At 43.6% G+C, this 14,188-nt stretch overlaps 1 protein-coding gene across 1 annotated transcript; it reads right to left on the reverse strand.

The window, feature by feature from the left end:
- Positions 1-5,122: 5,122 nt before the first annotated feature.
- LOC112157432 (mitoferrin-2) lies at positions 5,123-13,933 on the reverse strand. Its single transcript, XM_024290149.2, has 4 exons — positions 13,445-13,933; positions 9,115-9,343; positions 8,953-9,009; positions 5,123-6,491 (listed from the first exon to the last, which is right to left on the reverse strand). Exons 1-4 carry the CDS (start codon positions 13,781-13,783, stop codon positions 5,941-5,943), a joined length of 1,176 nt encoding a protein of 391 aa, XP_024145917.1. The 5' UTR covers positions 13,784-13,933; the 3' UTR covers positions 5,123-5,940.
- Positions 13,934-14,188: the final 255 nt, after the last annotated feature.

Below are 14,188 nucleotides of genomic sequence, written 5' to 3' on the forward strand. Positions count from 1 at the left end.
TTTGTTTCAAACACAAAATGAAAGTAAATATAAGAATTTGAAAATACAAACATAAGAATTGAAAAATAGAAAAAATACAAATATACAAGTAAAGCCAACAATGTGCTTTAAAAGGAGTCGGTAGAAGACATTTCTTGTGTGGCCCCGCCCCTTTCTACAACATTTTTTGTTACCTTGTCTATTTAAGTTTCATTTCTATTTACATGTCATTTATCAGCTTCAGTGATTTCAGCTCAGTTTCAGCATCTTCAGCGACCACATTATCAGCATCACCACAGGTAATGTTATATATCTAGTTCATAATCACGTTAAAAGTTACAGTTTTAACGTTTTCAAATGTAGTTCTAGAGTGTTGAATGAATGTTTGTCCCGTTCGACCTGCGTGATCTAAGCTGTGTTTTGGATTTTTGCCCCGTGTCCGACTGACCTCCTGCTCTTGAGGGAATCGAACCTTTTCATGAAACCTTCTGACCGGTTCTCGGTCTTCTCCTGAGTGAAAGTTTCCGACCTGCTGCTGAAGTTGAAAAGCTGAAACTTTAGCGGGTCAGTGGAGCTGCTCTCAACCAGAAGGAGGTTCTGGATGACAAGAAGAACTGGTTTCAGAGCCGCTCCTCAGGGGAGCAGAACCTTAAAGCCGTGTTCCGGACGGTTTGGACCGGACTCTTCCACGCAGCGTCAGCGGGACGGCCATAAGTCAGCGGAGATATTATTATTAATAGATCCACAGCGGCGCTAAATATCTGGAGGCTCTGCAGCTGTGAGGGTTTAACGGATGAGCCTCCAGGTTTGGAGAGGATCTGGAGCTGGACAGTGTCTGTCAGGCGGCTCGTGCACGCTCGGCGCACGCGCACACAGACTCTGCAACGCACGGGGATGTTTCTTCTCCGGCGGTTTCCCGCGTCCTGAGGTGGGAGCCGGCCGAGCAGCGGCGCGGGCTCGTCCATCAGCCCAACATCTCCAAATATTTACGCAGAGATCCGCGTCCAGCCGCGTTCTGGGGCGAAAACATCAACTTTCTGGGAGACGCACCGCGGCGCCGTGTTTATCCAGAGCTACCCACGGAGCTGTCAGCGCTTAAAATAACACATAAATTGTGGCGCGCCTGTGCGTGCGCGTGTGCGTGTGCGTGTCTGCCTCGCTGAAAACCATTAGGACCGCCGCTGGTTTGAGTCCCGCTGCAGCTGGAGAGGAGAAGCAGCCAGAACAGATTTACCTGATTCACCTGAACGTCTCCCCCGCCCACAGGTGATCTGTATGGAGCTAGATTAGGGACAATATTATTAGACACCAAATAAAACTAATTGACAAAAAATGTTGGTGTTTGGCCAAATAAAAGTAGAAATGTCCAAGATGTTTTGCTATTCTAAAACAAAATTAATTATTTTTAGCTTCAAGTGTTCTGTTTTTTTTTTTTTTAGGTTTCAAAACTCAAAATTTCAATTTCAAAACTTTTTCTTCACTTTTAACTCTGTTTTCCGCTTTAAATCTGAAAATTTCAGTTAAAAACCTTCTGGCCCCATTATGGCGCGTTGGGGCGGAGCTAACACCACGTTTTAAAGAGTAACCAAGCCAGGGCGAGGGGCGGGGCCAGAGACCAGCACTGTTATCATTACTGGAGCTGCAGATCTTACATGGTTTGACCAAAACATTTAAATGTAACACCTCGATTCAACCTGTAGGGGGCAGCACTCAGAGGATTTCTGACTGTTTTCAAGAATTAAACGTTTATTTTAATCAGTCAAAATTTGATAACTACCAACAGACAGCACTTTTAAGCCCCGTTGAGGGACAAAAACAGTTGATTTAGGGTTTGGTTACCCTTTAAGGACATTTAAAAGGACGTTTTTGGCGCCTGTATTTCACTCAACAAGATGGCGCTTTGAACGGGCTCGAACGGCGTTTTGGACACGCCGTTTGTACGCCATGAAACTGTTTTTTACACCCGTCTTGGGACAACTCCTATGACAGTACAGACAGAGATTTTCTGAGCGTAATTCTCACAGTTCTTAGAGTCAGTGAACGCACCAGGACTTAAGCTACCACCCTCATCCATTTTGATTGGTCCTTCGTGTTAGCCCCGCCCCAACATGCTAAAAGCTTTTAAACTGAACTTTTCAAATTCGAAAAAATGAAAAAAGGATTTAAACTTAAAAAAAAGTTTTGAAATAGAAATTTTGAGTTTTAAAACCTAAAAAACTGAACATTTGAAGCTGAAAATAATTCAGTTTATTTTAGAAAAGCAAAAAGTTTTGGACATTTTACATTTTTTAGGCCAAACACCAACATTTTTTTCAGAATGTTTTATTTGGGTTTGAATTAATATTGGCCCTAATGTAGCTCCATACCCTGAAGGGCCAGAGCTTCAAGCCTTCCTGTCACGCCTTTCAAAATAAAAGAGAAAAATCCTCCTTAAGGAAATTAAACCGATTCCTTTAAAATGAAGCAAATTTAAAGTTTCAAACCAACAATCTAAACTTTCTCCAACAAACGCTCTGATGTTGATGCTGGGAGGACATCTGATTGGACACGCCCACTTTTACACCGTCACAACCATCAATGAAGATTGAAATTCTGGTTCTGATCTGGTGACCTCATCTGTACCAGAAGGACTTCCTGGATCGGTCCAAACCTGCTCGGTGGTTCATGGACTCTTTTCCAGATGAAACTCAGAAAGTTCCTCCTCAGAACCCGTGCAGAACGTTCTGTGTTCTTGTCTTTCTTCTTCTTCCGTGTTTCTCGTCCTGACTGTTGGACCGTGACCTTTCCAGTCTGAACCTCTGAGGTCCCAGAACATTGATCAGAACATCGATCAGAACCCGGTTTGTGTTTGCTGATCTGTTAGAAGTTAAAGTGTTTTTTAGGTTCTGAAGAACGTCCGGTTCTGTTCTCAGATGAAGGAACCGGACTTCAAAATAAATAAAATAAATAAATAAATAAACAAAGCTGTCTCTTAAATGGGGGGGGGGGGTACGTTTCCAGGAGTCTGCTGAAAAAACGTCGAGTTAACGGTTTCCTGGTCTGAAACAAACTCTGGCAGCAGATGGAGATGAAATTTTGTTTTATTATTGTTGACATGAAGACAAACTCCATGATGACAGGAAGTGCAGAAACATGTTTGTCAACAAAACACCTGGGTTGTTTACAGCTGCACCTCTCCAGTTAACTCGTGGTCCACGTCTGCAGGTATGGATGTCTCACCTGCGTTCAGGTGAGCTGCATCCTCACAGGTGGACCCGGAGCAGGAGCGCTCCACGCTTCACCGGACGTGTCCTCCAGCCGGGTCGCTGCTCGCACACGCCTGCTGTTGACCTGCTCTGACGAGGGCGTGACCCCGCCCCCACACCGTCCTGTCACTACGGAGATCCGGTTACGACTCTGCAGAGAAAGAAACTCCCAGACGGACGGCGGACACACAGGAGGCTGCAGAGGAACCGGATCAACGTCCCAGCAGAACCTCCAACTGATCCAGACTCTGATCCAGAAGTGATCCGAAGGTTTGAATAAAGTTTGTTTTAACGTAAAAAAAAGATTGAATCTCTTCTGATCATTTTCTGCAGGTGAGAATTTCACATCAACCTGCAGTGAATCGACTAAAGTCTGAAGGTTTTTCTCTGAGAAAGTTCTGTTTTCCTTTGAGTTTTATACGGAAAATTCTCCCAGAATTCATTTGGTTTACGGATTAAAACACGATTCTCTCAATCATTGATGATTATAGAAGTTTATATTTCTAAAGTCAGTTCTGATCGACCCGAATGATTCACAAACGTTCTTCATGTCTGCAGAAAATAACGTTATAAACTCAGTTATGCTTTGAAAGCGAGACCAAATCAAATGATTTAAACATGTTTTTAATGGAGAACTTAAATCCTCTTTAACGTTTACACATCAGAAAATGTTTTTGAAGTTTTCTTTTGAACTCATTTTATTAAAAAACTGTTTCAATTTCTGCAAATAAAGAATTTAAAGACACATTATTTATGTTTAAGCAGCAACTCCGTCCTGGAGTAGATATTATCTTCAGTTACTACTGGATAATTCTTTTGGTGACACTTTAGATGAGATGCTGTAAAAGAATTCTTTCTCTCTTATCAATAACATTTTCAGGACTTGTTTTCAGGGATGCAGTTTTAGAAACATTTTAGGTTTAAATTCATATTTTTAAACTGAAATGAAGTTTTTACTTTAATAGATTTTTGACACAAACAGATGAAACTGCAGTGAAACCAATAAACGTGAGTCAGTACCAGATCATTCTGGACGCCTCAGAGCTCCATAGAACTGAAGTGCTTTAGATGTAAATACATCTATAAAAAGGTCATTCTTTCAAACATTTGTTTTTAATATTAAGTTCTTTGAAAGAAGCTTTGTTTTTTAGATTTTAATGAGGAATATTGTTTTCAATCATTTATTGTTTTAAAAAAATCAGAATCTAAAGCAGAAGAATCTGTTAAGAAAACTGAAATATTTTGACTGCAGTTCAATTAGAAACAGATCCTTCTGGAAAAAAGGATTTTAGATGTTTTTTTTTCAGTTTTGATCTTTTAATTCTATGAATATATATATATATTTATAAATTTAAGTTTAGATTGAATAGAAAAAAGGAGCTGAAACTCTAGAAATTCACTATCATTTGAATTCTCATAATTGTATTTTTGTTCATGATTTTTTTACTTAAACAATTAAAATTATAGATCAAAGCTCCAGTTCATCTGGATCAAGTCCATCTTCTGCACTATTAAAATGTATAGTTGTAGAAGCTAATCTTTCTTTAACTGTTCTGGTATCGCCTGTCCGTCCTGGGATAGGATCTCTCCTTCATGTGGGAATCCCTAAGGTTTCTGCTTTTTTCCTGACTCAGGTTTTTTAGGAGTTTTTCCTTAAAGGGAGGGAGGGTCTAAGGGCAGGGATAACCAGTTTATGTAGTCTGTTTAGTTTTTAACAACTGTTTATATTACATGACTTTCTGCTTCAAGCCCAATGAGGTAATTGATTTGTGACGTTGGGCTATATAAATAAAACTGAATTGAATCCAGATCAAACGTCTCCCTCCAGACTTCCTGCTCCTCCTGAGACGTGGACGTTTCCTGCAGGACAAACGGATAAAAAAGACGAGCAGACACAGTTCAGCGCTTGGAGATCCAGCCCCAAGAGAAGACCCTGCTTCTGCGAGGAGCTGCCGGAGCCTCTTTATTTACAGTTCACAAACGCAGCGTCACCTGCAGCGTCACCTGCAGCGACACCTGCAGCAGCGTCTGCTGACCGACTTTGGTTTCCAGAACATTTCTCACATTCACACATTTACTTTCATTTAAAATAATCCTTTGCATCCTTAGAGGAGCAAAGATCTGCAGAAACTTCCATTTGTAGCTCAGACGTAGCGGGTTGGACGTCGTCGGGTCTCGGCCCCTCCGAGTCGAGTCGTTGTGCGTCGGTTTCATGGCGGCTGACTGAAAGTTCTGCACTAAATCTCATGTTTAGAGGAAATAAATACTGAAGAAAACCCAAACCTGATTAGTTCTCCACCTCAGAACCTAGCCTAAGCTCCTCCCCCTGATCCTGTGCTGCTTTTTCTGCCTCTGATCAGGACAGGGCGGACCTGTCGCCCCCTGGTGGTCATACGGAGCGACTGCAGCTCATTTTTATATTTGGGATTTTTGTTCCTGGAGTCTGTAGAGGTTCCGACTCCAACAGAATCAGGATTGTAAGATGTTTTTGGGGCGTTTACACTTTAACCAGTGTAAAGTTGGGGGTCTGGGGGTCGACGTTCTTCCAGCGGCGTGGAGGTGGGGGCGGTCCTCCACCATCAAACTCAAACTTTCCTATTTATGAGTCACTTCAGTGAAAAGCAGCAAAGGTTTTCCTCAGAGGATGAAGACTCCAGCGTCCGTGCCGGATCAGGAGCCGTGATCCCGGCGGGCCGAGCCGCCGCCGGACCGCCGTCTATCTGTCTCCGTCTCCTCGCAGCCTCCGCTGGTGCTGCCGCTTGGTCAGGACGTACTTGAAGAACTCGTACACGGACCAGCTGATGGCGGTGGAGGGCATCTGGTAGATGACCCGCGGCTGGACGCCCCTGAAAAACGCCGGGACGCCCCCCATCCTGTACACGGTCCGGAAAGCCTCCCCCAGCCCGGAGATGTGGCGGCCGTTGGCGGCCCCCACGGCCCCGCCCGCCGCCTCCACGTGGACGGCCTCCTGAGTGTTGAGGAGGGTTTTGCAGACGTCCAGCGGGGTGGTGGCGGCGGCGGCCACGGCGCCGGCCAGTGCGCCCGACACCACGTGGGAGGAGGGGTTGTACTGTCTGTGGGGGTTGAGCAGCTCCTGCAGGTACTCGTACGTCATGAAGTGGAGCGCCTGGAACGGCACGTTCATGGTCAGCTGGGTGGTGTAGCTGCGGTAGAAGGAGGCGGGGCCTTCGCGCCGCAGCAGAGAGCCCATGCAGTCCAGCACGCCACGGTACGGAGAGTTGAACATCTGCAGCCGCTGTTTCACAACTGAAGAGGGAGAAGGAAACGGGAGTCAGTTTAAAATAGGAAAAGAAGAAAAACTGAAAAGAACAGAAACATTTAAAACCTATTTACAAAAAACTGTCCAAAAACGAGATTTTATTCAGATTTTTGAACATTGTATGAAGATGTTTTAAACAAAGTTTGTTTTCTGCTTCCTGTTCTGTGAACTGAGCCTGGAGCTCCACCAAGTGGTCAAACGCCAAACAGCAGGCGGCGTTTCCATGACAGCGAGCTCAAACGTTCCTACACGATATTTTAAGTTCAATTTAAACACGGAAAATTCAGAGCAGTTCCTCCGCCTGATTCTCAGCTCCAGGCACCAAGAAAAGGTGAATCCATGTGAGTAACGGAGAAACGGGATCAGTCACAGCTCAAATGTCAGTTAACGAGTTACAATCCGTACAGAAAACCTTCATTATTATTACTCACTTTGGTGCATCAGTGACTCATAAACTACATTTGTGTCAACAGTCAGAGAATCTGGTTACACAGAAAAAATATGGCGCCTGAAAATGAATAGCCAGAAGTGACACTAAACGAACTTTACTTACATGATCAGAGTGAGAATAAAACTTTAGACCAGAAAAGTCAAACGGGAAAAGCAGCATTTTTAGGACAAAGACATAAAAATGTAAAAATGTTTCATACTTTAAGGTCGTATTTACACGTTTTCAAAGTGAAGGATTTTAAGAGGCTCAGACTAGAGCTGTCAGGCGATTAAAATTTTTAATCACGATTAATCGCATTTTGCCCCGAGTTAACTCGCGATTAATCGCACATTAGTATGTGGCCTTTTTAATAAGGAAAAAAAATGTGTGCTTCATGGAATTTAGCAGTTCTCCATTAACTATGAAAACAAGAATGACAAAATTAATAGTTTTCATCAGAAATACTTTATTTTGTAACATTGTATTGAGATAAACTTTCTTAACAATAAAAGGCTGTAACATAAAATGCCTAACAAAAGCCCAAGTCCAAGTGAAGGGCATTTTAAATTCTAAACTTCAATCAACGTTCAGTAAAATAAAATAAAAAACATCAAAAATAACATTTCCATAACACTTTCATGTTCATTTTTTGTCAGGACCAAATCTTTTCCTCCTCTGCTGAACTGCAGTAATCAATGAAATAGAGATTTATCATTTCCAATGAACTTTTGTTTTTTAAAACATTAAAGACTGAGAAAAGCGGGATACTCTGTGGATAGTTTGACAGTCTGTTACTGCCGCCGCGTTCTCTGGCTGCAGCTCGATGCAGCGACGTGTCCAGCGGAGCTCACGCCATGAATATGCCGGCAGACAGACCGCTATGCTGGGGCTGGATCACGCTTAAACCTCCAGAACATTTAAAACGTCCCCCGGTGCGCTTGCTGTTCGGAACGTCGGGGTCCGCAGCTCTCGGGACGCGGCGCTGGACGCGAGCTGGTACCACCAGACGTGGTACTAGACGCGAACCGGAGCCGGGTTAGGGTGCAGGAGCTCTCCAGGTCCTAGTGCTGGCCGGTTTTAGCTAGCAGCTCGGATGTTGGAGACCCGCCGGTGATCTAGTGAGAGCAGCCGGTGAGTTAGGGCGGGACGCCCGCGCGCGCGGTATGGAAAGGCACGTATGAGAAAATCCGTGATTAATGCGTCAAAAAAATTGTCACGTCAAGCACATGTCAGATTAACACGTTTTTAACGCGACAAATCTGAGCCCTAATTCAGATGCATCAGATAAAACCATCAGGTAGTTTTCATTACTGCTTCCAGAGCGTCATCACTGTTGAAGTTTATCATGAAATGGAACCAAATGATTTTACTTTTAAGTCACTGGCAGGGACGGCACCTCCTTACCTCTCCAGTCTGGTTTTAAAATACTCCCCACTAAGTCCTTACGCTCCCCAGACCAGTGCACGCTACTGGTTCCCAGAACCAAACGTAAGTTCAGGGGGGACCGTGCTTTTTCAGTGTTGGCTCCCAAACTGTGGAATCAGTTTCCACCAGCTATTAGAGAGATCACGCTTTTGGAGAGTTTTAAAAAAGAATTGTTCCTCCACTACAGCCTTCTAGCATCAGCCTAGCCTTTTATTCTATTTTATGGTGGTTTTATCTCTGTTTTAAAATTGTTTTATTGATTTTATGTCTTTTATCCTTTTTTATGTTTTACTATTGCACAGTGCTCGGTTTTTGTTTTTCCTTGTGTACAGCACTTTGGGCCTCCTTGACTGGTGGTGGAAGGTGCTTCATAAATCAATAAATGAAATGAAATGAACCAAACGGATCTAAACTAAAAACAGATCGAGTCTATAGTTGAATCTGACTGAACCACTTAGACAGAAATCTGATGACATCACCATAAAACATAAAACATTTCCGTCTCTCTCTCGTCTTCCTAAACTGTTTTAGAATCATTTTTTCAAATCTTTTGTTTTCATTTCAAACCCTAAACGACACTGAAGCGTCTTTACCTTCTGCTGGGTTCATGATGGCGTCGTGCAGCACCGTGGCCATGCAGCCGGCCGCTCCTGCACAGCAACAACAGCGTCAGTCTTTCAGCGAGAGCAGTTCTCCTCATGTTGCTGAAACTTTCTTCATATTCACGTTGAATCTTAAACCAGAGACATCCTCACCGTTAGCGAAGTGGCTGTTGGCTCCAGGATGGATGGCGTCGCTCAGAGAGAACTTGATTTTCTCGTAGCAGGCGAAGTATAAAGCGTGCGCTGGCCCCGCCCCCACCGCCAGCACGTTCACCCCCCTGATGGGCCTCCAGACGCCCTCGGTCCGGATGATCTGCCGCAGGGCGTCCGTCACGCTGCGGTAGCGCGCTCCGGGCTCGGGCTGGAGGCTCTGCATCCGCGTCTGAGGAAACGGGAGGTCAGTCAGTCGGGATTCCAGCCCAGAAATGACAGTTTAAAACATCCGATCTGTGACATCACACAGAGAGACCAAGGGTCCAAACGGAAGTGGATGACTGTTGACTCCGCCCACCTTGACCACAGTCCAGAACCGGCTGGGACAAAGTAAAGGAGGAGGAGTCCTGTTCAGAATCAGGCGTTTGTCACAGGAAATTGAACAATAAAGTTTTTTTCACTCCAGACTTTGAACTTTTGTCTGTTTTGTAATAAAATTGGACTCTTCTGAGTTTTTAATGATGTTCTCTAGAAACCTGCCTCCAGAGGCCATAAGAGGAACTGCAGCGCGAGTTCCTGCTCTGGTTAAGGCCACATAAACAAACTACATTTCTGAGATTTAATCTCGTAAATTTACCCACGTCTTTCGTTAATTTATAACTTTCTTTCATATCATTTTCACTTTCTTATAAATTTGACTTTTCTGATAGAAATATGCATTTTAATGCAGTAAATCTACTGATTTGACTTTTAAAGTCATAAATATACAACTTTATTCTCAAAATTCAACAGTTTTAACTTTTTTCTTGTGAGTTTATGACTTTGAAGTTTAAATTATATGGAGCTAAATTAAGGCCAATATAATGTGAAACCCTAATAAAAAATATTGGTGTTTGGAAAAAAGAATTTAAAATATCTAAAACTTTTTCCTATTCTGAAATCATTCTTTTCAGCTTCAAATGTTTTTTTAGGTTTCAAAACTTAAAATTTGACTTTCAACTCTTTTTGTTTTTGAATCTAAAAATTTCAGTTTCAAACCTTTTGGCCCCGTTGTGGTACGTGTGGGGCTAACAAAGAGTTAAAAGTGAAAAAAAGATTTGAACCTAAAAAAATAAATTTGACATTGAAACTTTTGAGTTTTGAAACCTAAAAAATAACATTTGAAGCTGAAAATTATTAATTTTATGTTAGAATAGCAAAAGGTTTCAGATATTTTACTTTTCTTTGGCCAAACAACCAATATTTTTTTCAAGTTGTTTTATTTGGGTTATAAATGATATTGGCCTCAATTTAGCTCCATATAATTTAAAGACAAAGTTGCTGCTTGTAAAGTGACTCCGATCCTCCGTCGTACTGATGATCAACAGCAAACGTGCTGAAGGTTAGAACATTTCTGAGATCAGAATCACAGAATAATATTAATCTCACAGGAGACCAAAATCCAAAACACGTCTGAGGTCAAAGATCGAACGGGATGAACATTTATTCAACTGTAAAACTACATATTTAAAATTTTAAAACCGTAACTTTTTACATAATTATGAATAATAAAAATTCAGGAATATTATTCCAGAATAAATCAACTTAAACCTCAAATAACTTTCAATATTTTACTCTCTGTAAAAACATATTTTATCAAATTATACAAGTTAGAAATGAGCTCAAGATAACATCGGGTCATTAATAACAATAAAATCAAATGATCTGGAGGGCCGGATCCGGCCCCCGGGCCTTGAAAAACCAGCAAAAGCATAAAAAATTCCCAACCACAAACAAGATGTCGCAATCAAAGTTTTTTAAACAGATTAGATAAGCTGCCCCCCCCTCCCAACATTCCCGGCGGCTGCTTCTGGGAAACGGTAATCCTGCTGGAATGCGCTCGCTCATCCACACAGAGCCGGGTGTCTAAGACCGCTCTGACTCGGATCTGGACTCTGCTGCTGCTGGAGAACCGGTCCAGAACCCTCCGGTCTGAACAGGAACCTGCAGGACAGACCTCTGAACCTCTGAAGGAGTTCTGGTTTCATCACATTTCCCTCAGAATCTGGAATCTTTCTTTTTTTCTCCAATAATAAAAACATGTCAAAGTTAGTCGACTTGAATTCAACTGACTGGTCAGTCTGAACTAAAACAGTCTTCACGATTCGTCTTCACATTTGTGGAAAGATTTCCTCGTTCTGTGGTCAGACCCAGAAAAGATCTTTTCCTCAATAATCATGGATTCATGTGTGAAAGTCATCATCCGATAACAGACTCGGATTTGTCGCCTCATGTTTCCCAACGGGATGGATTTTAGGTCAGAGTCTGAAAGTCTCTGAGCGTTTATCAGCAGGTGACATCAGTTCAGGGAATCGAACGTCATCAGGAGGCCGGACGAGGCAGACTGAGGACGAGCTCGGAGCTGAACGCGGGGAGCGGGATTCCCAAGCATCTCCAAACTTCAGCGGACGACAGGAAACAGAGAACTCTCAGCGGAGTCAGTCGGGTGGAACCGTTAGAATCTGCAGATTCAAAGATGATGGAGGACCAAACTCGGGATCCGCTGTGGTTCTGAACGTCCCCTCCATGATTCTGAACATGGTTCTGACAGAACGGCACCTCCCCCTCGATCCAGACGCAAAGACGTGAAGGTTCAGAGGAAAGTCCGAGTCCGGAGACAGAGTTCTGCAGAACAGTCATTTATCGGGCCGAGAGGAAACGGGTCAAAGATAAACCTATCAGCCGACCTTCACCGGCTGAGCTGGGACGGCGTCAGAGTCAGACATGAGGAAACCACCAGGAAACAGACGCTTAATTATTCCTGCACTGAAAAACTTCCTTCAGCTGAAACATCCTCCAGAATCTGAACCAAACTTCCTGGTTCTGCTTCTGAAGACGAGCTTCAGATCTTTAACTTGCAGGTTTAAACTTCAGCTATATTTTACTTTCTGAGAATTTCTTTTGGTGATGGTTCTTGTTTTGAGCTTTTACTTTGAAATGTATGTTATTTTATAATGTAAAGCACGTTGTGCTTATAAAGTTTGATTTTTCAAAGATCTTCAGAGGCGAGACGCAGAGCGAACTCATATTTCTGAAGAAGCTTCTGCATTTCTGAGGTTTTTCCAAGAATGCAGAACTAAATATAAGAAACGTTTAAACCAAAATAACTTAAAACCGAGACAGAATTCTTTTCTATTATCGTGTTTTCAGGCAGAAGAAAGTCCAGATCAGAAGATCAACAAACCAGAAATAATCTCTATGTTTGTCATCCACAGAATAAAAAGGCTGTGAAGGAAAAATCTGACATTTGAGCCTGCAGTGCATGATGGGAAACTGCTGCGGTAAACAGTCTGCAGCCCAAAGGATGAATAAATAGAAAGGATCCGGAACGGAACCAGACGGACTTCTGCTGATGCCAACGTTTCAGAACCACACGTGAAAAACAAAGTTTACAAAATAAGAGCGCATGAATACAAACGTCTGTGAGAGAAAAAGGATCCTGCGACCTTTGACACCGAGCAAACCATGTTTCAATGCATCAAAGAGGTTTTACTGCTGCTGACAAACAGGAAATCTGTGAAGGAAATCGTACCCACTTTCTCAGAAGTCAAACAGGTAATAAAGGTGGAGACGTTCAACCACAGCCTGATTGACAGATGATGAAATCTGTGGTTACATCACAGGAGATCTGTCACTGGGAAGGAACTCCAGAACCACAGAAATCTGCTTCCTTCCTTTAAAATCTGATTCTGTTAGTCAAGACGGAAGAATCCCGGTTACCCAACTGTGTTCGGTCAGACTGGACTTTCCACCGCGGACAGTTTCCACATTCAGGATCATTCGAGCTCAGCTGGATCTCAGTTCAGCGCAGGAACGGAGAAAAATCAGCAGATTTACGAAAACTTTCAATAGTGAATATATTAACAAAAAACAATCTGAAAAAAATTCTTTTTGATTAAGAAATTACAAACAAATACACTTTAATTTATTACAAAATACTTATGTCCGATAATGGAAGCCTGCTAGCAAAGAAACCATCATTCATGCTAATGAGCTACAAGCAGAGTTTGTTTGTTTAAGTTACTTTTACTAAAGTTGATGTAAATATTTATTAGGAAACAATATCAGTAACTGCATTTTACATGATTTTAACAAACTTCTGAGTAAAAGTCACAAACCGCGCTAGTTAGCTAACTGACCTCCGTTAGCAAGGTTACTGGCGTTAGCTTCAAAGCTAACGTCGGCTAACCCGAACCCAGGCTCGGTTCGCGGCCTAACTCACACCGCGGCGGAACTCGGTGACGCACAGCCGGTCTCGAACCCTGTCCAGGACGTTTGTGAAGCGGTTTACCTTGACGCAGTCGATGGGGTACATGAGGCAGTGCTCCATGATTCCAGCCACGGAGCCCGCCAGCATGTGCGTGCTGGTGGACGCGCCGTCCGGCAGCCCTTCATAGTCCGAGTCTGCCTCCGCAGAGGTCGGAGTCTCCGCGGGGCTCCGGTGCAACACCGACACAAAGTCCTGCTCCCCGGCCGCGCTCGGGGAGAACGGCCCGAGCAGCCCCTCCGAGGCGGTCATCAACCTGCCGCCCAGAATCCGGATCTCCGTCCCGGCGGCGGAGGCTGCGACCCGCCTGTCGACGCCCGAAGCGTCCAGAGACGGTCGCCGGGACACGAAACCCCCCTCCATTCAGACCACGAGAGGCCGGCGGTCCGGTTCTACCGAATCTACAGAACCGGCAGGCCTCCAGTCAATGACGCCTGCCCGGTCCTCTGCAGAGGGTGAAGGGAAGAGAGTCTTGGCGGCAGAGGAGCACGAACCGGGAGAGGAAAGGGGCGGGGCGTCGGTGGGTTTGTTGACTTTGACCTGAAGAAGCTGATTCGTTAATTTTACCATCAATCATCAGCAGGTCATTCCAATTGGATACTTTGACAGATAAATATTAAGATGGACCAATAGGCGGAGCAGAAGTCCAGCCCCTTTTGGGGGGGAGGATTTTGTAACAGCGGAAGGTCGCGTGGAGGAGCAGCTGTCAGACTGTATGAAGCAGCTGACGGCGGGAAAATGAGATAATAATAATAATAATAATAATAA

This window comes from Oryzias melastigma, linkage group LG1 (genome assembly GCF_002922805.2).
Source record: "Oryzias melastigma strain HK-1 linkage group LG1, ASM292280v2, whole genome shotgun sequence".
Lineage (NCBI taxonomy): Eukaryota > Metazoa > Chordata > Actinopteri > Beloniformes > Adrianichthyidae > Oryzias > Oryzias melastigma.